Genomic DNA, 22,997 nt, shown 5'->3' on the forward strand with positions numbered 1-22,997 from the left:
ATGGTAGGTCTTGCTTTCCCAGCACAGGAGCTGACAAGGATCCAAGATCCAAGGTACCAGCTATGGAAAAGGAGGAGGGGGAGATATAACACACATGACAAGTGACTCCCCTTACCCCCAAAACCTAACAACTACCCAAAAAAACCAACTCTGTTAGGATGGCAGCAGGCTTTTAGGAAAGGCAACACCTCTTATCTCCCCATGAATGGCAGCTCTTGCTACAGCCCTTCTAGTTCTGCCTCATCCTCAGAATGTCTCTTTACCTTTTAAACACATGGTATAATGCAGCACTGGCCCTTCCCTCCATACAGGAACTCCCCTGGAAGATATTGGTATCATCATGTTCTGTGTTTCAAAACAAGATGAATCTCTGAGCTACGAATTCGGCATCTACAGCTTTCCCCACCACCGCCACATATTATGCAGTTGTTCATTTTGCTCATTTAGAGTGAACAGGGCTGGTTGAGGACTAAAGTTTCCTTTTAAAATGAGGTTTACTTTAGAAGTTCTCAGAATGCATCATGCTTTCAGTCCAAGTAGCCCCTTACTGGACTGCTTCCAAGGACTAAAGCTTACCTACTTTCCCTTCTTACTCTGATGACAGATTGAGTATTTTGGTTTCCTTGCAGTGAAGTGATTTAGGAGAAGAAATCTTTTCCTGCAATACAGCTGACAGCTATACACTGATCCTAACACAGAAAAGAAAGCATTAAGAGAACCCACTTCTTCAAAATACTGCATCTGTTTAAGTCTGACACATAAGGCTATCCCTTTTGAAAGGAAGAGGTAAACTTCTTTTCCGTCTTGGAGGTGGCAGTCTGTAAATGCACTCACAAGTAGACTCACCTGAACATCTGCATTTTGGGTTCATCACAGCTGGTCCACCCAGGGATTTAGCAGGAGCTCCCAACAACATCTGCCTTGCAGTGTCTTATCAGAGTGTCTCATCACAAGAACTGCTCAAAGCCCCTTCTCGGAGTGTCCAGCTGTCATTTGCAAGACAGTGATGAACTTTAAGTACATGAATTTTTAGTATGTCAACACAATGTTAACAATAACATCATTTACACAACTGTGCACTTGCGATGCATTTGCCTTCTGCTCAGACTGCAACTTGTCATTATCATCTGTTCTTTCCATCTGCCTTGCAGCACCTGAAAAGACACAGGAGGAGGAATCCCACAGCTAGTTTCCTACAGTGCTTCTCTACCAGCTAAAACAAGTCTTGACACATTTGATTCATGAAACAGCTTGAAGTTCAGCTGTAAGCAGAACTAGAGCCGGCTGCTCCGAGATGAACTAGCAGGAAGAAGTGTTTTCAAAATAAAAAATGCGCAGAAATTATAGCTGGGTTAGTTACAATGACCACTGTTGAGCAAAATCTAAAATGATGACCTAAATGGTCACCAAAGAACCAGAGAACAGCTCCTACATTCCACTTGTCAAGTAATGTAAGAAGAGAATTTAGACTGTGCATCAATCGTGAAATCAGGACTATGAACAGACACCAACTGAGCACAAACCTAACACACAGGCTGCCTTATCAGAACAACCTTACCAAAGTGACTGTGTAGTGTAAATCAGGACCCATCTGACCAGTCTGGAGTTCTGAAGTTTACAGTACCACACAACCGAGAAAGAAAAACATATTTCAGAATTAGTGCCAGAAAATGTTTGTTTTCCTTCAGACTTACCAGGAGACTACGCCTGTGACCTGGCATCATGGAATTTGTTTACCCTGGCTGGATGTACTGTAGTATTAGTTAATAGATACTGTAAACCAGTGATGAAGCTACCCCCTGGCTTAAACTTCAGTTGAATCAACTCACTGTTAGTAGTGCATGGGTTGCTGTTCTAAATCTCAACCTTTGGATAGGTTCTTTACTAATATCTTACAGACAGGGTAGAATTCTCCAAGATCAGCTAGCAAAACCATCTATATGACTGCATCTTGCTCATCCCACTTTCCAGTTCTCAGCGTCCCTTACTCATTTAGCAGGGCTAGTTTGGTTTTTCTTCGTGTAATGGCTGTTTTTCAAGAATAAACCCTCTGATGCAAGAGTTCTAGTATTAAATTTAAGGAATTCTAAACTCTTGAAGATCAAAGCAGATCCCATCAGTATCTTGTGCATTTGAGACCAATGGGTAACTTTGGATGTGGTTCAAAGAGAGCCGGGCAGAATTTGCATTAAAAAAAAAAAAAAAAAAAAATTTATTTAGACATCTGTTGCTCTTAAATTACAAAAGTTAAAAAGAGCAGGCAGTGCACCGACACACTATTTGTTACTTCTAAAGCTGTTTGAAGATGTAAAGTGGCTTCTTCAAGATAAGACAATTCAGCATGATCCAAATTCAACTATCCATTTCTCATATTTCTCAATGTCCGCAGCAGATACAGATTTAGAAACCTTCTTCAAAGCTATTTCAAAGTCTTCCATAGTTGTTGGCATGTGCATATCATCTCGGGAAAGATTTCTTATTTCTTCTGGTGTCAAGCCTTCAATGCGCCTTCTCATAGCCATCAGGGATGCATCTCTAGTAAGGATGCAAGAAAAAAAAAGGTTACTCAATACAGGATGGTGGCTCAGTTGTTTGAGAGGCTCAGCACAGCATTCCAGTCAAACTGTTGCTTTCAAATAGGTAAAGAACTGTAAAGTTTTACAGGATCTTTGAGTGCTTGTACAACCTACAATACCATGCTATCAGTATTTTTCAATCATGGATTTACCCTCACTGGATCTCTGAACAGCAACTCTTCACAGTCGAGGACTAACTGGTTTATCTAATGCCACTGCATGTCTACGACATAGCTGCTGCTTACAGCATCTTCAGACAGGAACAAGACAAAGTAATACTTTCACTCCTCCTACATACAGAAGGAGTAACTGGAATGTTTTAAACATTTCCTGGTCCAAATAGGAATCCCACTTGAAAGAAAAAGGGGTCAACAGTATCTTCCTCCAACCTACAGGTTCACAGCTAAATGTTTAACTACAGAATCTGTTCAGCCTGTAGCTCCTCAAACTTCTAGCCGCAATAAGCATTAAGTGGCTTTACAAGTGTCATTTTCTTGATGCATTAAGTTTGATGGCATTTGGATTTCCAACAGTAACATCCGTAGCAGCAGCTGATGAGCTGCTGAGGTAATTAATATCTAACACTAAAAGACCAAAGATCCTGCTAATTCATTGTTATATAGCTCATAATAAAATAAGTAGCATTTTCTTCTTAAGTAAAAAAGATGTAAGGGTAATCCTGGAAATATCACAATAGTGTATCATATTGTATTAGTGAGTGAGAAGCCAAAGACAGAAACCTTATACATTGTCTTCTAGGAGGATTTAGAATGATGGTTTCAGCATATTCTGTTCCAGCTCCACCTCTTCCTCCTAAAGGAAACCATAACTGACAGACTTCATGAATTTCACAGAATCATGGAATGGTTAGGGTTGGAAGGGACATTAAAGATCCTCTAGTTTCAACCCCCCTGCCATGGGCAGGAACATCTTCCACTAGATCGGTTTGCTCAAAGTCCTATTCAACCCGGCCTTGGACACTGCCACAGCTGCTCTGGGCAGCCTCTGCCAGTGTCTCACAAGCCTCATAGTAAAGAACTTCTTCCCAATATCTGATGTCAATCTCCCCTCCATCAGATTAAAGCCATTGTCCCTTGTCCTGTCACTACATGCTCTTGTAAAAAATCCCTCTCCAGTTTTCTTGCAGCCCCCCTTTAGGTACTGGAAGACTGCACTAAGGTCTTCCTGGAGCCCTCTCTTCTCCATGCTGAATCACCCCAAATCTCTCAGCCTGAATTCATAGGGGAGGTTTGTTTACTAAATAATTGTCAGCAATTAGAATGCAGTAATGAGAATTTCAGAACAACCCCAAAAAGTTGCCTTGTTAACTCCATCTCAGTCCAGTATCACCACAATTTGCTGTTATTATCATTTGTGAACAAAAAGCCAGTAATAGACCTGGAGGGAACATCCCAAAGGCCTTTAAATCTTCACAGTACACTCGGAACAACAATCCAAGATAAGTTCATAATCACATCTACTATGCAATTTAGAGATTTCCTGAATGTCTTATTATAATAAAGTTTCACCTACATTTTCCATGGTTACATACTGACTGTTTGGAACTGCACTGTTATCTCTGACTGGTTTTCACTCCAGCTCAGAAAACTTTGGGTTTCACCTCCAGTTCTTTAAGGTAGGAGAATAATTTGAGAAAATCAGAGTTCTTGGTTCTCTCTTTCTTAAGTTTTGCTCGTTTCACGAGTGAGGACACTAGCCTATAAGTTTGGACTTTGCCTATATACTACGAGTTTCAACTACGCAAAAGTAGTTTTAAATAAGCGATACGTCTTTTTGTCTCTAAATGAGACAATTATGTCCAACATCTGTTTTCCTGACACAGTTAACAGGCTAATACAAGCACTTTCTTACTAACTTCAATTCGTGCACCTCCAAACCACAGTTTGTCTGGATTTCTGGTTGCTGCCATGTCAGTCATCTCTAAGGAGACTGCCACAAATGAAAGACTCAGATTTTTCTTTGTGGGTTTCTCTGTGTTTGCTTGCTTTTGTTTTGTTGGGGGTTTTTTTGTTTGGTTGGGCTTTTAAGTTCTGATTCAAAAAAAAAAAAAGCAACAGTGTGTATAAATATATATATATATATATATATATACATGAAATTCACTGAAAAACATTACAAGTATGCTGACTTTTAAACAATTGTATTTCTATCCGGTATGAAATGAATGACAAAAATCAAACACTGAACAGACCAGAGGACATAAACTGCAGCCAAAATTTACTGAACAGTAGGCCAAACAAGTTCTTTTTCACATAACACAAGCCTATTAGCATAAACTCCTTTCAAAGCACAACCAACAGCAAGACCAAGCAAAATACCACCACAAATTCATCTCACAGACCTACAAATGAAACAAATCTGCCCAACACTGGTTCAGAACAACTAACATACCGTTCTTTTCCCAGACACTGTGTAAGGTTTGTTGAGGAAATAGTACTGAGGCTCCAAACTCTTAGTTCAGCCTGAAGCGACCCTGCTGATAGAGCCTTTGGTGGCAGTTTTGCATGCAGGCTACTCGCACTCATCCCTGCATACTGTCCTTTCAGCTGTGCTGACAAGTGTTTGCAGAGCTGTATTAGGAGTCAAGGCAAGAAATGGATCTGTGTTTCAGGAAAGCAATGAGGAGGTGGTTTTAATACAGAACATTCCTCTTAATCCTGTTCAAAGTACAGCCCCACAACAGTTGGCACTAGCACAACTAAGAGCTCAAGCCTTGCACTGCCACATTTCAGTCACATGTACAAGTTACATGTTACAAAGTACAGTTACACAGGTGCTTATTAGATGACAACAGCATCTTCAGAAGTTTCAGTTCTTTATTCATTACTGCTGTTTCCATAATTTGCCATTGCTCCAACTGTGCCAGTGCAAATCTTCAGATATAAACCAAATGACTGATACCAAGTCTCTCAAGGAGACAGTCCTTTCCGTTCGCTTTCAATTTTTGAAAGCAAAGATTGGGGGAAGGGTTAGAAGGTATTTTCAGTAATTTAGGCTATAGAACAGGCCCACAAATGACTGCATGCAAACACGACTGAGGGGAAGGAGCAGAAGAAAACTTAAACCACTCATCTCTAAAGACAACATGCTGAGTACACAGCTCATCCTGTCATACAATGTAGTGTACCTTTTCTGTGTCATGAAGCAAGAACACTCCATGTTTTTACTTTAGTTATTGTGGCCTATGCCACTATTGCCTCTTACACATCGATGTTCTGCTGAACTAGTGTAACCTAAGCAGAATGACTGCAACTCTGCAAAACTTAAAAGTCTATCATTCTGTGGCTGTTCCTCATGCAAAGAATTTAGTGTACATGAAAGAACATGGAATTTTACCTAAATCATAGTTCATTTAGTTTTCTATGTTGCAACTGCTCTCCATCATTATTATATGAAAATATCAAATGGAAATCTAATTAATTAATATAGTATTTTACCTTTTAGCCATACATAGAAGATAAGTTACAGTCTGTTTTTGTCCAACAATTTTAATCACGTAAATTACTTTACAGTTTTCTTAAGAGAGCTTGTAGCAGTAGTAGCACAAATGATGCAATGTTAACATACCTGCATACGTTGGTAATGTCTGCACCCGAGTAACCCTCCATTTTCTCAGCTATATTTGCAAGGTCAACATCATCAGCCAATTCCAGCTCTTGTAGATTTATTCTTAGGAGTTCCTCTCTACCTTTTGCTAATCAAAGAACAGAAAATTGAGTCTGTACGATTTGCTTTCTGAAGATAAATAATGAACTGCAAAATTATAAGAACGAGAATGAGAACAAGAACACTGTACTTGCTACAAAGGTAAATGTTCAATGTTTAGATTTAAACTTGTTCTGAATTAATAAATTAATTTCATACATGTGTAAAATCTTTAAACCAGGTGATCAAATTTAAAGGACCATTGATAAAGTTTTGGTTTTAGTCTTTCCAACCACTCCTCTCCCCAAGTCTTCCTACCTGATGGTAAAGGAATATAAATTCTCTTTTCTAGTCTCCGTCTTAGGGCTTCATCAATATCCCAAGGAAAATTAGTAGCAGCAAGTACCATGACCATCTTGGAAGGATCATCATTTTCAGTAGCCCCTCCAACACCTGCATTGGAGAAAAAAGAAAGCAAAATGTACATGTTTCATAGCATTTCATGTAGAGATAACAATATCCACAATTCTGTAATATTAAAGCAGCTACCATAATGCCCTTTAGTGAATCTAAGCACAACAGAATCACTAAGGGCAAGAGTTCAGTTTTTCATCTGTATGACAGCCTGCAAGAAAAAATGGAAACTTGGTTTAATTAGGAGCAGAGGCATAGACCACCACTCAGATCAGCAAGGTCCTCCCTATCATGGCAGGAACAGTTTTATAGCAGAGCTGGTTGTATTTCTGCCATTATGGTATTTGATTTTTCACATCAACGTCCAGTAACAGCATGTGAGGAAAAACAAAATAGCCCCCCCACATCCAACCCCACACCAAAACCCAGATGCTTCCCCCCACGGTGTTCATTAACAGCCACACAGAAGTAGCATTACTCCCCTACAAAATTTTTTCACTTTTAATTTTAGGCCAAACACTTCACATACACAGGTGGATTCTTACAAACTGCTGAAGTGAATGCTTATTTGGTGGACTGAATAACAACTTCTCAGAGAGAACACCTCTGTGTTGAAAGTACCGTGAAACTGCTGCTATATACAGAAGTCAGTTTCATTAAACCTGCTACTCTCTGCATTTACTGTTTTTGCTTATAGGACTGGGCTGTGGAATAGCCTAGTCTGCCTGAAAATCTGCAGACAAAACATCATTTATGAGTGCTCAAGCAAAAGGCCTTCTAATAGTTGTTACTAATAAAATTAGGTTATGTACATACTTGAGTTATGAGTATTACAGATCTGCTGCTACTTAAGGTCAAACATAAAAGAATATCAGCATCAGAGAACCAAATATACAAATCTTCTGACTCATGTAATTGTACCACAAATTACTCCATAGACCAGCACTTTTCAGCTGCCCTTCTCCTTTCTCCTTGCTTAGCAGAGTATAAAAAGGATGCCTCTATAGAAACTCTGCAGTGTTACCTGCTTTTAAACTTCGATTTGTGAAACATTAACCAAATAGCTGTAATAATCTGTGTTTTAAAAAGAAAACACTCCCAACCACTTCTATAAAAAATTGCCTTTTTATTTATATATTTAAGTGGGAAAAAAAAGGGGGGGGGGGGATATCCAAAATAAGCTAAGTGCAATTATTGCTTTTTAAGTCTAAATTGGAACACATGACAGTTCTTTTGAGCCACCTTTTCCTTGGTTTTGGAGAAGTGATATGCTAGGTAAAGACCGAGAGAAGCAGTTAATACTTTTTTTCTTCTGTAGTTTTGAAATCTTTGTTATTCTGGGTCAGCAATATAAGGTTGCTGCTCAGATGCTAAAAGACTGTTAAATAACTGGTATATTTTTTTCCTTCCACACTGACAGCTGGAACAGTGCAGTTTCATCTTTTTACCCCAATTTTATGTAAGGCTTTCAAAGAAATCACTTCTGAAGAACAAAGTTTCAATTGACTATTTTTCCTCCCTCAGGTTTCCTCCAGTCCAGCACTTCCCAGTGATCAGGTTATTTACCATCCATCTGAACTAGCAGCTCTGCCTTCACACGTCGGCTAGCTTCATGTTCCTCTGAAGTTCCCCTGCGACTACAGATAGAGTCTATCTCATCAATAAATATAGTTGTTGGGGCATAAAATCGAGCCTAAAGAAAGCAAAAGATAAAGCAGAAGCTGAAACAGCAGTCTACTCACATTTAAGAAACAGTAGCACATTCAAAACTGAATGAGTATCAGACAATACCTAACCTTCCCTCTCTGACCACTGCACACAACTACAGAGCAGCTGTGTATTCATTAATACCATTTGAGCAGCATGTTTTTTGGCAAAGTCCTGTAATTGTTAGGGCTATAAACAATGTTTAATAAGCTAAAGGCAGTTTTACAGACATCATAATAACACAGTAAGACTTCTAACTGTGAAACTCATCTGTTATTCAAGCAGGAATAACAACTCAAGTTAAAGCTAGGACATCATAATATGGAACCTGTCCAAAAAACAGGTTAACTGCAAAATAGTCTTTCCAAAAACAAGGAAGTTAAAGACAAGGATCTGGGAAAATAAAAGCTGTTGTCCTACAGCAGTTGAGATGCTGTCCATTACGTATATGCATTTTTGATTGATCATATTAAATGAGTTGATATCATGCCTATCAAACTATGATCTTGTATTTCCTGAGTTTTCTGACTACTGTAACTGAGGCTCTGCTGCCCCCTTCAGTACCGGGCACCATAGCAAACACTGCATGCAGACCTGTTAACACATGGGAAAACATAAAAGACTACATGTTCTGAGCCAATTTCAAGTGTTACATGCTCTGAAGACAACTACAGTTTGGAATTCCACTTATTTTAAGAACAAAAAAAAAACCACCCACAACAACAAAACATGCACAGCCTAAGCAGGGCTCTCACCCAGAAAGCAATTAGATTCCAGCTTCACATTCACATTCAAGTATGTTCTACAGTGCTTATCAGCTTATAGTTAGCTACCTCTAATATAAAAAGCTAACCCTGAAAATAAAGATGACCTATTTTTTCCATTTTTATAAAGCTATTTACGAATAACCAGATCTTGAATGTGCATGGCCAAATCAGAAGGTTCTAAAATGTTTGAAGCTTTGAGAGCTGTTTATGTTACGACTTCTACACCTTAGCTAAGTTTCACTATTCCACAGGTAATTCTACTTCATTATCTCACTATTCATGTTCAGGAACTTCAATCACCATTTCAAACAGCAGACGAACAAGTTTCTCAGATTCTCCTCTGTATTTTGAGGTAAGTGTGGAAGAAGAAACATTGAAAAAAGTAGTCTTGCATTCAGTCGCTACAGCTTTTGCCAGGAGGGTCTTTCCAGTACCAGGAGGACCAACCATCAGAACACCCTATTAGAATAAAAAGAACCACTTTCAGGACAAGAATCAAAACACAGACAATTTCACAGTTTAGCAGTGTAATATTAAAATGCTAGATGCAAACTTTCCCATGAAGAGTTATTCAAAGGTAAGTAATTAATTGCTATTACAATAATACAATATAGCTGAAGAAAGTGTATTTATCCAGCCGACATCTTTTTTTTGTTAGTAATATTTACCATAAACTTTGTTACTGAAAAGTGGAAAGAATTTACATAAACTACAAAACACCTGAAATTTCTTGTTCCGCCAAGATCCAATCTCAGAATCGTACTTAAGATTACAGGATCAGATTTTTTCATACCTTCCATGGTCTTCTAATTCCCTTAAAAAACTCCGGCATCCACATGGGTAAAACTACAGCTTCCTTAAGCAGCTTTTTGGCTTCTACTAAATCAGCAATGTCATCCCTGGCAAGAAAGAGGAAGTTGTTTGACAGATTCAGACAGGCTGCAAAAGAATCAGTCCAGAACTCAAAACAATATGCAGTTAAACTTATTATGTAACAGCTCTTCCATAATTCAGGAAAAGCGTTGGATTTATTTATGCTCTAGTGTCAAAAGCCTACAGAAATAGATAAAATCCCACAGCAAAACAGCTGACATCTGACTAGTAGACTGCAGCTAGACAGAAAAGCAATGAGACACAACTCTTTCATGAGGGCATCGTTGATCTTATTCACGGAAAGAATAAGCAGGATAAGGCAAGTTGTTTAAACTTATGCTAGTTACAGATGATACTTTCTTCTTTTGCCGAGAGGTTGGCTGCCCATGAGACCTGAATGCCAGCTTTCATTGGTATGAGAACAATTTACTGAAGACTGGAAAACAGAGTTGAATTAAAAAGAATGTTTAGAATTCTTTTTCAGTGTTACAAAATTATTAATTCTTAGATACCTTATAAGCTGGTCTGATTTTCCTGAGGGTAACTCTTAGGGCATTTCACTTATCAGCATTTGCCCAAGTAATATTTTGATTTCAACACATATCTATATGAAGAATTAGTTTCAAATCTAAAGTTGCAATTTAAGATTCAACATGAAAACTGAAACATGTATTTACATGTTAAAGTGAAATACATGTCAGCTGCATGCATTAACAAGTTGTTTGTGGGATTGTTCAAGGCTGGGTTTTTTTTAAGCCTATTTTATTTTCCAGAGGATCTTTGATCATTTAATCCTCACAAAAATCACCTAAGCTCGGAAACATTTGGAACACAAACCAACCTTTGTATAAGGTTTAATATTTAACACATTTATGTAAAGGTACTGGCACATGATTATATTTTATTCCGGCAGTCACAGCATGTCCAACAAGATTTCAAAGGGTTCCTATATTGACATAACTTCTTTGTTAATTGGTTTACTATCTTGGTATGCTCCTGGGTAGCAAAACAGGTTTTTAAAAAAAGAGACACTGCAGATACTAGAATCTTCTACATTGCAAAGACTATCTAAAAAAATCTATTTTAGGACTCTTAGAAAAGTTTGAGAAGCTTCGTGTGCTCAGGCTGGGCTTTGAGCAACCTGATCTAGAGAAAGATGTCCTTGGCCATGGCATAAGGTTGAACCAGCTGCTCTTCAAAGGCCCCTTCCAACCCAAACTATTCTGTGAATCTACGGGTGGAAAAATAAGTGTTCTAAAAATATTCAGCTACACAAGAAGTTTAGTCACCTATTTAATCAGTAAAGAAAACCCGTAGGTACTTTTTACGCGTAAGCATATGCTAAAAAACTTTAGTCTTGTCATATTACATAAGACGAAAAAGAAACAACAACTCAGAAAAACTGGCAGCAGCATTCAAACTTACCATCGAATGTTGGGATTCTGAGAAATTATATCTCTTTCCAAAGCTTCTACTAAATCTTTATCATATCCAGTACTATCAAATTTCTTTGGCTCAGCCTCTGAAACCTCTGATGCAGATTTGTTCTACATATAAAAGATATAACACACGTAACAATGGTTATGCTACTAATGGATTTTTATATAAGTCCACAATAGCATCATACTTCCAGAAGGCAGCAACATAAACCAGCATGAAAATTATGAAGCATCCATATTCCTGGTGCACTGCAGGATCTATGTGGTTCTCCCAGACCTCTGTACCGCCCTCATCCCATTTCCTTCTCCAGGAAGGAAATGCTAGCATATTCTACTGATGCAGTTCCTTTGCTTTAGTAGATAATCAAAACTGCATACACCTATCACAATATAACAGCGTTTCTTCCAGAGTAATCAGAAACTTTGAGACAGTAGCTGGGTAGGTGGAACTACACATAAAGCTAGATCAGAAAGTGTCATACTAAGCTAGAGTATCTCAAATCGTGTAAGTGTCATAAATATGCCATGTATATGGAAGCAAAAAAACTAAGCAGGACTTCCACATGCAGGATAAGAAAAGGTGATCTGTAGGAAGACCACAGAAGTAAAAAAAGAGCTAATTAACTGATACAGCTTATTAACTGATACAGAAGAAGCTACACAGTTGAAACGGCTCAAACAGCAGAGACCATGCAACTGAAAAAGAAATAAAATGCTATAGACGTACCCCATTTTTTTATACATTTAACAGCAAGCAGTTGTGTTGACAGAAAAACTGTAAAAAAGAAAAAAAGACCTATCCTGCCTCTGTGTGGTTTTATCCATACTGAGAGAGGATTACCACTTAAAGACAATGCAATTTAGCTCCTGATAAAAAATAGTAGCTTACATCACTAAATAATTCCACCCTTGTAGTTTATACTACTTCCACAGGCCACGACATCTTGCCACAACATAAGGTGGATGAAGCTATCAAATTGTTACATGGATATTTGATTTATCCAGACTCTGGAAAGCTATGAGTTTAGTGTCTTCAGTATGACCTGTTACTCTCATCAGCTAAATTTATGGAGACCAGAGCACAAGCAAAACTTAAAGCACTCTGACTGCATAGATCATTCCCTCTCATGAAGTATGTTGGGATTCAGCTTGTTTTAAACTGAAGAGGCTGGAGCTAATAGCAGATATCAACCAAAAAATAAGAAAAGGCATCCCTTTTATAATTTAATAGATCTCGAAATACTTTGGAAAAGGCAAGTCAGTGTCAGTCTAAAATATATGAAAGCAAGGACATCCCATTTGAACAAGCTCTATCAGGTTCGGTTTCAGTAATTCAGATGTATACTATACCCAAGTTGCAGTAAACAAGCCCACATTTACCAGATCACTTCCTCCAGAAGGAGGTTGAGTTTTGTTTTTTTCTGGGTTTGGTTGTTTGGGAATTGTTGTTTTTTTGTTGTTGTTTTTTTTTTTTTTTTGTGGGGGGGGGTATTGTTTGATTGGTTGGGTTTTTTGGGGGTTTGTTTGTCTTTACTCAATTTGTAACTAAGACTGTCCATAAAGCGAAGATACCTTACAAAGTGCAATTCAAATCAGCATGCTGATTGACCAGAAGAAACATTTATAGGCATCTAATTTTATAATACACTCAATATTAAGAAAACAAGACTGAGTTTCTCAACTTCATGAAGTTATTTGCAAGTTTACCTTTTCCTCTTTTCCTTTATTTTGCTGATCCTTTTTTTCCCGGCCGCGAACTGCCTTCCCTTTATCATTGGGATTTCGAGAGGATGGACGGTGAGGGCCTCTGACAGCTGCACTCACACGATTATTGTGACCTCTGCAATCACTGCACGGAACAGACTGACGTTTTCTAGGTCCTGGTGAAGGTCTAATTAGGTGTAACGTATGAAAAAAAGCCTCAGTGTAAAGTCACTGGTGAGCACTACATAACCAAATCAAGGCTACAAACTGAAAAGCCATTTTGCTCAAAATAAAAATCTGTATGTCAGAAACAAGACAGACATTTCCGGATAGTCACTGAAAATCCACTTTTCCTTTCTCACAAGCTCTGGGCTTGTTTGCTTAAAACAAGCTCCTTGCTTTGTATATTTCCTAAATAAAAGTAATCCTAGTATTATGGATCACTCAAGATATATCAGGATCCCGTAGGTTCATAAAAGCTGTCTTTAACTGAGTCACAGCAGCAAGTTTGTCACAACTGTACATCTCTCTTCAGCGTGAAATGCATATTAGCCAACATGAATACGCTAATGGATAAGATCATACGTGTTAAGGTCTTTTCACTCTCCAAATGGAGTATCTACCAACCTATATTTTTACTTATGAACACCCAGGCATCTCTGAATTCCACCACAAAGGTCAAAATAAAGGAACAGTGTGATTACACATCTAATTTCCACCTAAATTTCAGTCCTGCTATCTCAGTATACGAATTTACTGTGGTTATTCCAATGTAACATGGCCCAAGTTTTCACCATGGCTTTTTTGTATTATCACAACTCAGTACTTCACCAGATGGCAACTTAAATGGAACAGAAACAGTTCTCTCAAGTCTTTCCCATTTTAGAAACACAAGTTTGTGTCTCTCTTCTCTAGAATGCTTCAAAACATTGGGAGGGTTCTACCTCTCAGACTCCGTTCTTCCAGAAGGTTTGAATGAAATTGGGTAACAGTGTTCCTAGTTATTAAATGAGACCGACAGGAACAGTGTGATCACGCAAGATCCATTTCTTTCAGAAGTCAGACTTAAATTAATTAAAAAAAGAAATGTAAAAATGTACCCATAAAGACTGAAGTTACAGATCTATGAGAAATAGCTCTTAAGTTCAAAGCCTCAAAGAACAGCTATGCTCATCTAATGGTCACTTGCTGTCAAAATGCACAGTTCGTGTCTGCTCTGCATGCACTCCTGTTCCCTCCTTCAAGCTACTACAGGCATATGTTAGAACCTGCAATTAACCAGTTCAGATAGTTAATCTCAGGGAAGTGAGGGTGTGGGAAACAAACACTAGCCCCACAAAACAATGTTTTTTTTTTTGCTAGTTTAGCATTCTGAAACAGCTAATCAACACCCACAAAGATGAAAGCAAAAAAAAAAAACCACACCAAAACAAAAACCAAAAAAATCCACAACACCTCAGGCAACTATGGAGGGTAGGACTACCCTTCAGCAGCAGCTGCATTGTCAAACCACACCACAAGGCCTTGGTTTCACGGATACTAACCCAGCATAATTCTGAAATAAGCAGGCTTGCCTGAAGCTGCTTGTTCCTAGCCCTCCCCTTGAGCTTATGCTAGCCTAACTGACCAGTTCATGAAGGAGATCAGGGAGCCACGTTGCTACACAAAGGAACTGAACTTGGACACTTCTAGATTTTATGCTATTCTGATAACATGTCTTCATCCTTTTCGTATCAGCTACATGCAGAATCATTTTTAAGTTGGTAAGAAGATTAATACAAGAACGGAGTTGAGCTGCCACAGAATGACAAGTTCATCTTAAGTCAGGGAAAAACAAAACAACCACCTCTCCCCCCTCCCCCCTCCCAAAAAAAAAGGGGGAAAGAGCAAAGAAGTAACCAAACAAAATCCCTTTCCCAAACCAAAATGCCTCTACCCCCCAAAAAAAAAAACCCAACAAAAAACAAGCACCGAACTTGACATTACTCGAGCATATACAAGATAAAAGCCCCAGAATGTTAAGAAGCAGGCTGCCTCAAAATGACATCTCCTTGACCACAAATGGTGGCAAGCTGCTGGTGTGTTACACATCTAAGTTTTAGAACAAAAAAAAAAAAAATCACACAAGAACAGGCCAAAGTCAATGCTCGCTTTGCCCTGATAAATGTTAATTTAGGTCTTCAAGTTTCTTCTTACCTACGTTCAGCAGGTACTGGCAAAGACCAGACTTCTGCCTCATGAGCTGGTAATTCTTGTTGTGAAGCTTTCAGTGGTGTACTGTCTAGTTTAAAACTCTCTAGTGTTTTCATTATATCTTTAACATGCTTAGCTTCCACACTTATCTCTTGCCAAACCTGATTAGAAAAAAAAAACACAACCCAACAAAGTGGATTAAGCACATTGCAAGTAAGTTTACGAGTCTTGATTTCAAGCCCATGTAATGCCTGGGTGGATTCCATAAAGTTTCACAAGCTACCTGATCCTACTTTAGTAGACAAGAATAAGACACATCAGATATCAAGAACTTTTTTCTGTTTTCCTCAGTACATTTAAAGAATAAACAAATTTGGATTTTGGATTTAACACCCAAGAGACTTTTGACAAATTCTGCATATTAAACAAGTATGACAGAAGAGAACACAACCTTGTAGAATCAGTGTTGATGAAAAAAAATGGTGGTTTGTGTTAACTTAACATGGTGGCCACAACTCAGTTCCTATTAAGGATGTAAGTCACACTACTGAAACACTGAGAAGGAAATAAGACTATTCAAAATGATACCAGCCTACAGAACTTCAGCATAACAAGGGCACTCATCAGCAGGAAGCTGACAAGCCCGGCAGTGCACTGGATCGCCAGGGCTGTGTTCCATCGCCCGTTTTGTCATCGTCAGAGCAAGAAGTCATAAAGATTACTTAAGTAAGTCTATAGAATAACAAGGAAAAAGGCCTACATATAACAGCACTACAGTTTTTCAGAGAAGAGTGTGAGTATTTTTATACTTTACCATGACAGGCAATTTTTCCTACTCTAATGCTTTTCCCTCAAAATATTCCAGAAAAATACCTGTTTACCTGTTGCCATTTCTGTTGCAGATATGTATCTCTGACAGAGTAGAGATACTTATTCATTTGGTCAAGAACTCCCTGGTAGTACACCATTGCAGAGTCGTAATTTCCCAGTAAGGCATATTCACGGGCCAGCTTTACATTCTCACTGATCATAACAATGCTCATGTTCAACATGAAGCTGAAAAAACAGGAAATATTAAGGAAAAAATTAATAATCCCAGGATCAGGACACATTTTTTCAACTATTACCTCATTTGGCATTATCAAAATATAGAAGCAGGAAAGATAATGCTTAGAAAAATGTCCTAGAATGAATGCAATTCATATGAAAAGATAATTGTTTCTCTGTTACTAGAAATTCAACTCTTCACTTCCTAAAACTGTTTCAGACAATGAAGATCCTGTTGAAAAGCATAGATAAGAATGCAGATTTAAATGTACCATTGCAAGCCACAACTGCATACTCTCCTTCCCTCTTTATTCTATTCTAAGAGATGGCTATTTTACTGTTAGCACTCCACTGTCCATACCATAGTGGACTGCAGTTTTAAAAAACTAACAATCCAACAAACAATAACCCAAAGCCCATCTCCAATATGAATTAAGTTTTGGGTGGGTTTTTTTTTGCCTTAACACTCCATGCATAGAAGTTTAACAGCCTGATTTTGCCTTGTGAGCACTATTTTTCCATTTGTTTGATTTTACAATTCTTCAGCTTTATTTTGCTTTGAAAGAAATACCCACCTTCCATGCCCAGCTTGAATCTTCCTATTACCTTCATTTTTACATTTAAAAAGAAACTCCTGAATAACACTGAGGCTGCTAAGTTATCACTGAAAAGTAAGAAAAGGCTACAACTGAACACTGAGTGTGTAGGTACCACTTTAACATAGTGTTCAAACCATGGTACTTTTCCCTACCAGTGGTTTAGTTGGCTTTGGTTAGTTTTTTGGTTTTTTTTTTTAATGGAGCAAGCATCATGAACTGCAACCACTTCCATTCTGCAGAATTAGCAGAATCAGAACCTTTCAACTAGAATAGCTCAGAATTATTATTTATACAAATGCAGTATTATTTGTATACACAACTGCCAGTCACCACTGCCCATACAGCAATCAGCCTATGCTCTTATTCGTTACTTACACATCCCACCCCCTTCCTTCTCTAAGATACCTGCACTGTGTCCACTCTTCCTGTCTCTTGCACACCCAGAGTTTCCCCACTCTCCTCCTAGATCCAAGCACATAAAACATTAAAATAAGCACAGAAAACATGCCTGCAAGAGAGCCATCTTGCTCTCATTCTGGTACCTGTACCTACTACCAGTAACAAGCAATTGCAGAAAAGCAATTACAGCTAAGCCCTGGGATGAAGCATACTTGACACAGATCAACTATTTAAAGAATGTAAGAGGTACTAAACTCACATGCGCAATAAAGAGACTGAAGACTCAACACATTTCAAGACCAGGTCAGGGTCAAATTCAAACGAAGTACTGGAGGTTTCAGAAGCTATACCTTGCACACACCAGACAAGCTACTGTTGTAAAGAGGGGCTGCTAAGCACAAGTCAAACATTTTATACCTTCCACTGCTTTTTCTATGCCCTTCCCAAGTAGCTTTATGCATGGACATACAGCTGATCCAATCCTGAGCCAACGTTCTCTTCTTTCTGCTTCTTTTCTCTTTTTTCTCCTATTTCCCCTGGAGCAGATAGCTGCTGTGAAGTTTCACCCCGAACAGCAAAACTCTAGCAGCAAAGGATCTGAAGATACGCCTCTGACAGCCCACACCCATGTGCAGAGAAGGGACCTGTGGGGTTGAGTCTTTGAAACCTGCTACCCTAAGAACATACACTATAATCTCACCCTAGCCAGAGGCTGACTGAGCTGGCTGCGATGGCTACAAACTGATACAGTTAATGTGACCAGAAACTACAAAGACTGACATAACACAGGCCAATTAGGCTTTGGAGGCACAGTTTGACTTTGGATCCTTGTTGGTTTTTACCTTGGGAGAAAAAAGCCTGAAGGTGTTTGTCAGCTGCTGTATGGATCATCACACAGATATTAACCAAAGTTTTCCCTGCTATATTTAGGAGCAAGCTTTTCCACTCTTGCTCATCCTACCAGATACACCTGTTTGCCTGTCCTGAGAATTCAAACCGATGACTAACATTGCTGAAATCACAAGTTGAGCAAGATGCCAATAAACCTTTTAAAAATTAAGTAACAGCAAGTTACTAAAGCCAAACTAGACTGTCAAACACAGAGAGAAGTTATAGGTAACTATTCTTTTCACCCCCCACACTGAATGTAGTACAATCCAAGCAGAACAGCAATTCTGTTTAAATTCTGGGATGTGGGGGAAGAAGCTTAGAAGAGTACTTTTCATCTGGAAATGTGAAAATAGCAATAATAAAGCAACAGACAGAAGACAGAGAGAGGAAGGACAGAAAGGAGAAACAGACATATAAGAAGAATGAGCTAATATCTCACACGGGGCAGGGGGAGAAGGCGATCACTTAAGTTTATAATGCTTCCAACATAACCAAAAGCAGTAGTTCCAATGGAATCTCCAAAGGAATTTACCAGTTTAATCTGTGGTACTGAAAATGCAAGAGAATTTAGTGTAAACCAGAAAACAAATTTAATTTGTTGCTTCATGTTGAGTCATAAGAGCAGAAGATGTTGAAGTGGCTTCTGAATACAAGGCTCCTGTGTACAAGCAGGGCAGAAAAAGCTGCTGACTTTGCTTATGTCCGGACATGCCACTGCTGCTGCCACTTGAATACTGGCAGTGTCAGAGCTGATGCAGTAATGCATGCCTGTAGCCTTACTGCACCTGTAACTGAAGATGCTGAAGCAGTTTTAAGATGGGGGAAAAATGGAGTTAAGAGTACTAATCTGAACCCAGATTAAAGTTTGCAGCAGAAAGTCACACTGTGACAACTCAGGGTGGAAAGACACACATGGGACAGACTTGAGTATGCACAGATCCAAAGTTAAACCAGACCTGAAGCAACTGAAAAAAAACAAAAACTCAAAGCAATACACAACTAATCCTACACCTAAGTATTTACAAATAGCTACCATTATCACATAACAGGATGTCAAAGCAGCAAGCCTGCACGTATCAGCCATGACCCTTCCATGAATCATGCCCAGTGAAGTTATCTCTGTTCCACAGCAACTGAAATAGTAATGAGCTCATAAAGTTTACAGTGCGCAGGATATAAGGAAAATAACCTAAGCACTTTTGTCTTGCAAGTTTAATTCTACACTGTGTACAAACACACATGCTTCACAGTAAGAATACTTTCTACACTAGCTGTCAGTATATGCGGTTCCCTGAAACTAACACAGCAGAAACCCATCAAATTAACCCACCTCTAGTAACAGAATACATTTCCTCATTCGCTGCAAGCACCTAAAATACTTCTGGAGTTTGGAGCAGCTCAAAGTAGTGGGGCCTGAAACCTAACAAAAGTTCAAGATACCTAAAACTTTTCAGAATGAGTGTTTAGAACTTATTTTTGTATTTTAAAGATAACAGCCTGACCATCATCAGGAAAACACTGGAGATACATCATGTGATCCACAATGACTCTAAGGAGTGATCATAAGGAACAACTGTAGGTAATTTCTGCTTATATTCATACATTAGAATGTGGGAAGGTGTAACTGAACACAGCGCCAAGCCTGTTTCACAAACAAATCCCCTGCAACTTCAAAAAAAAGAAAAGAGATTGATGTTGGGAGGGAAGACTTAAGTTGGGGTCCAGCAGTTACTACAGGGTACCCAGCAGCTACCGTTCTGACTCAGAGAACAGCACCAGCCATACAAGGAAAACACCTCTAAAGAGTTCTTCAGTCCAACCTTAATGTTCGGACTAAGCCAGAGCCTGATTTTTGGCAGAGTGCATGTTTCTATTATTTCAGGCTGATGTACAGGCTCTGACACCATGTGAAATTCAGAAAGTTCTCTCAGCAAACCAGAAGTGAAAAAACAACATAAAAAACGCACCCAAGTAATATTTTTCAGGAATCAGTTTGTGCTGGTGACACTGTGGCTTGGCATCACTTCCGAGCTCCCTTCCACCTTTAACAGCCTTCTTCATAACATCCACTCCTAGCAACATTTGGAGTCAACAAGGAATTGTGTTAATTACTTGGGAAATAGAAGAGCTGCCAGACTGACTGGGTATGAAACAAACTGGTTCTCATCCACTCGTATTTAACAGTAGCAAAAAAACAAACACCAGGAACAACAGATACAAGCATACCTAGCTGCTTATTGAAGAAAAAAAAATAATGAAAAAAACCCCAAGATAGATACACTATTATATTAGCACAACATGGCCTTGAAAACATAAAATCTGCTGGCAGATTTTAAGCCAAAAGACTTAAAAAAAAAAAAAAAAAAGAAAAAAAAGTATATTACTTACTCCTCATTTCACAAGGGCTGGAATTCTCTCAAAAAGTCAGTGTTAGATTAACAAGTTTCTCAGGAAGTTTAGAAGGGTCTGCAGCAGAATGGGGACCTAGAACTGATGTCTACACTGCTTCTCTCTGTTCGGAGAGAAAACTTGACTATCTGCCAAAAGTTTACTCCCTTAAAGGAAAATAAAGAGGCGGAGGGTGAAAGGAGAACCACGAACCGCAGCCCAGCGTCCGAGCCGCGGCCCGCGGTGCAATGGCAGCGCAGCCCCTCAGCCGGGCAGGGAGCTGAGCGGCCATGCACCTGCAACCACGCGAGCCTCCATGAGCTTCGGGGAGTCCGCGGCGACATCCCGTGAGGCTCCGAGCACGCGCGAGCTCCAGAACAGACTTAAGACCGACGAGGCCGGTGTTAATAGTCACGGGTGTCGCGACAACAATGACCGTGGCGACTCACTCCCCACTCCCGGCCCCTGAGTCGCAGGACGAGGGAGCCGGAACCCTCCTCCCGGGGGGAGCTTCCCCTCAGGGCTCCCCATGCCGCCCGGAGCGTGGGCGTCGCTCCTCGCCTCAGACCGGCGGACGGGAAAGGGGCTGGACCCCCCCCCGACGGTCGCAAGTGGTACGGAGGACAGCGCAGCTGCCATGCGGAGGGAAGATACCACAGCGTTTCATCGCTCACTTACTCCTCTGCAGAGCTCGGCCCCACCGCAGCAGCAGCTCCCAGCAGCCACAACCCCTCCGCTCCTCACTCCTTCCTCCTCCCACTGCCGCTGCAGCAGCACTAACTCCACCCCCGGCCTGACCGCCTCCTCCTGCCGCCGCCGGCAGTTTGAAGGCAAATCCGGCTGCGTCACTTCCAGCCCGGGCGGACGGTTGGGGCAGAGCGTGTGTGGGGTGATGGAAAGAAGAGGTCCACCCAAGCACGCCGGCGACAGGCTGGCGTGTGTTCTAGCAGTACGACTGGCACCCGTAACCTTTCTCGGCTTGTTTAAATTTTAAGGAGGAAAAAGACCAAAGGGAACAAAAAAGCACAGTTGCATTGGCCGGGAATCGAACCCGGGCCTCCCGCGTGGCAGGCGAGAATTCTACCACTGAACCACCAATGCTTACATAGGGACTCTGTTCCGCCTCCGTCCGTCGAAGGTGATAGGAGTGTAGTGCGCCTGCGCCGTAGTAACTGGTGGAGGTTTGGGACTGCCCCACTGCATCCGTTAGAGCACCCATGGCGGCGGTTGAGGGCGGTCAGCCGCGTTTGTGTCTAAACTCAAAGGTAGGTGTTTAATAGTGGAAAAATACCTTAGCCACCTTAGGCATGTCGGTTATATGAAAAACGCTGCTGTGAAGTAGTGTTTGAATTATAAATGTATTTTAACATAAGACTGTGGTCAAAGTTGGTATGTATTGCTACAGGTGTAACCTGACAGCAGCACATGAGAGGCCTGAGAGCACAGATAAGCTATAAACCAAGTTCATACCTCTGAGGAGGAAAGACACAGTGTGGTGAGGAACCAGGAGACTGGGCCTGCCCCAACAGCAGGCTGAGCAGAAGTAGGATCAACCTGTAAAGAGGGGCTTCCTTCAGCTATTTACCTTCCATAATCCACAATGATGCGGTTTGTCTACTGAATAGCATTTATTGATTTCTAGCCACACACTCCTTGCTTTGTGACTGTCTCTACCTCTTCAAGCTGTTAAAAAGGGTGGTGTTCTTGGAAAGAAAACCACATCATGTGCTACTGGCCCTAGGAAAACCATATGCTGAGGCACCATCCTTGGGTACGTGCCCCTCTTGGAGCAGTTAACCCGTCACCCATCTTAAACAGACTCAGCTGCTTAGCAACAAATAGGATCTAAAGGCTGGACACAATGCAGGAGGTTTATGACAATCCACTACAGTGAACTCAGAAGACCTGCAGTATTATGCAGTCTTTATCACATCCATTCCTCCCCTTCCACTTTTCTGTTTTTACCTGACATTGTTAGATTGGCATTTGTAGTCTATCCCTTTAAGGAGTGCCTGGATTTAAAACAACCCTTCCTACATTACTTTAGCTATAAGATAAAGCTGTTGATAAGTTTTGTCATTTCAAAACGTTACTGTATCACATCACTTGGTTAATGAGAGCTAGAGAGATTACCCTCTTTCCATTTCTAGGTGGCTAATGAATGGAAAACGATGCCATACTTCCACTCACTCCCCTCAAACCAAAGGTATAAGAATTAGGATATAAGACAGTCTCTGCAATAAGATGCTGGTTTCTGCGTCAGCAGTTTGACATGTGCACTTAAAGAAGTGGACTTTCTCAAAGACTATTCTCCCTCCTAATAACATGAAAGTT

At 40.0% G+C, this 22,997-nt stretch overlaps 1 protein-coding gene and 1 non-coding gene across 6 annotated transcripts; both read right to left on the bottom strand.

The window, feature by feature from the left end:
- Nucleotides 1–2,188: 2,188 nt before the first annotated feature.
- On the bottom strand, nucleotides 2,189–21,448 carry KATNA1 (katanin catalytic subunit A1). Of its 5 annotated transcripts, XR_010613077.1 has the most exons (13): nucleotides 21,342–21,448; nucleotides 20,243–20,347; nucleotides 16,221–16,395; nucleotides 15,343–15,500; nucleotides 13,150–13,333; nucleotides 11,429–11,550; nucleotides 9,924–10,029; nucleotides 9,431–9,589; nucleotides 8,223–8,349; nucleotides 6,561–6,695; nucleotides 6,165–6,291; nucleotides 4,989–5,197; nucleotides 2,448–2,535 (listed from the first exon to the last, which is right to left on the bottom strand). XR_010613077.1 is itself a non-coding variant. In XM_065680548.1 (12 exons), exons 3-12 carry the CDS (start codon nucleotides 16,389–16,391, stop codon nucleotides 2,337–2,339), a joined length of 1,488 nt encoding a protein of 495 aa, XP_065536620.1. In that variant the 5' UTR covers nucleotides 16,392–16,395; nucleotides 20,243–20,347; nucleotides 21,342–21,448; the 3' UTR covers nucleotides 2,189–2,336. The 5 variants fall into 5 exon arrangements, 4 of the variants coding, with proteins under 4 accessions (XP_065536620.1, XP_065536622.1, XP_065536623.1 ...); XM_065680548.1 differs by lacking the exon at nucleotides 4,989–5,197 and having other exon boundaries at nucleotides 2,189–2,535; XM_065680550.1 differs by lacking the exons at nucleotides 4,989–5,197; nucleotides 21,342–21,448 and adding an exon at nucleotides 20,664–20,959 and having other exon boundaries at nucleotides 2,189–2,535.
- Nucleotides 21,449–21,693: 245 nt separating this feature from the next.
- Nucleotides 21,694–21,764, bottom strand: TRNAG-GCC (transfer RNA glycine (anticodon GCC)). Its single transcript has one exon. It is a non-coding gene; the product is annotated as a tRNA-Gly (tRNA).
- Between the last annotated feature and the right edge of the window lie 1,233 nt (nucleotides 21,765–22,997).

Source organism: Lathamus discolor, chromosome 5, assembly GCF_037157495.1.
Source record: "Lathamus discolor isolate bLatDis1 chromosome 5, bLatDis1.hap1, whole genome shotgun sequence".
In the NCBI taxonomy this organism is placed as follows: Eukaryota; Metazoa; Chordata; class Aves; order Psittaciformes; family Psittacidae; genus Lathamus; species Lathamus discolor.

Coding starts and splice junctions, on each gene's coding strand:
- KATNA1 (XM_065680548.1), bottom strand. CDS start 16,391: ATGTTGAACATGAGCATTGTTATGATCAGTGAGAATGTAAAGCTGGCC. Junction 13,334..15,342: donor CCAGTACCTGCTGAACGTAG/GTAAGAAGAAAC, acceptor ACACCTAATTAG/ACCTTCACCAGGACCTAGAA. Junction 8,350..9,430: donor TTCGTCTGCTGTTTGAAATG/GTGATTGAAGTT, acceptor TGCTTTCTTTAG/GCTCGATTTTATGCCCCAAC.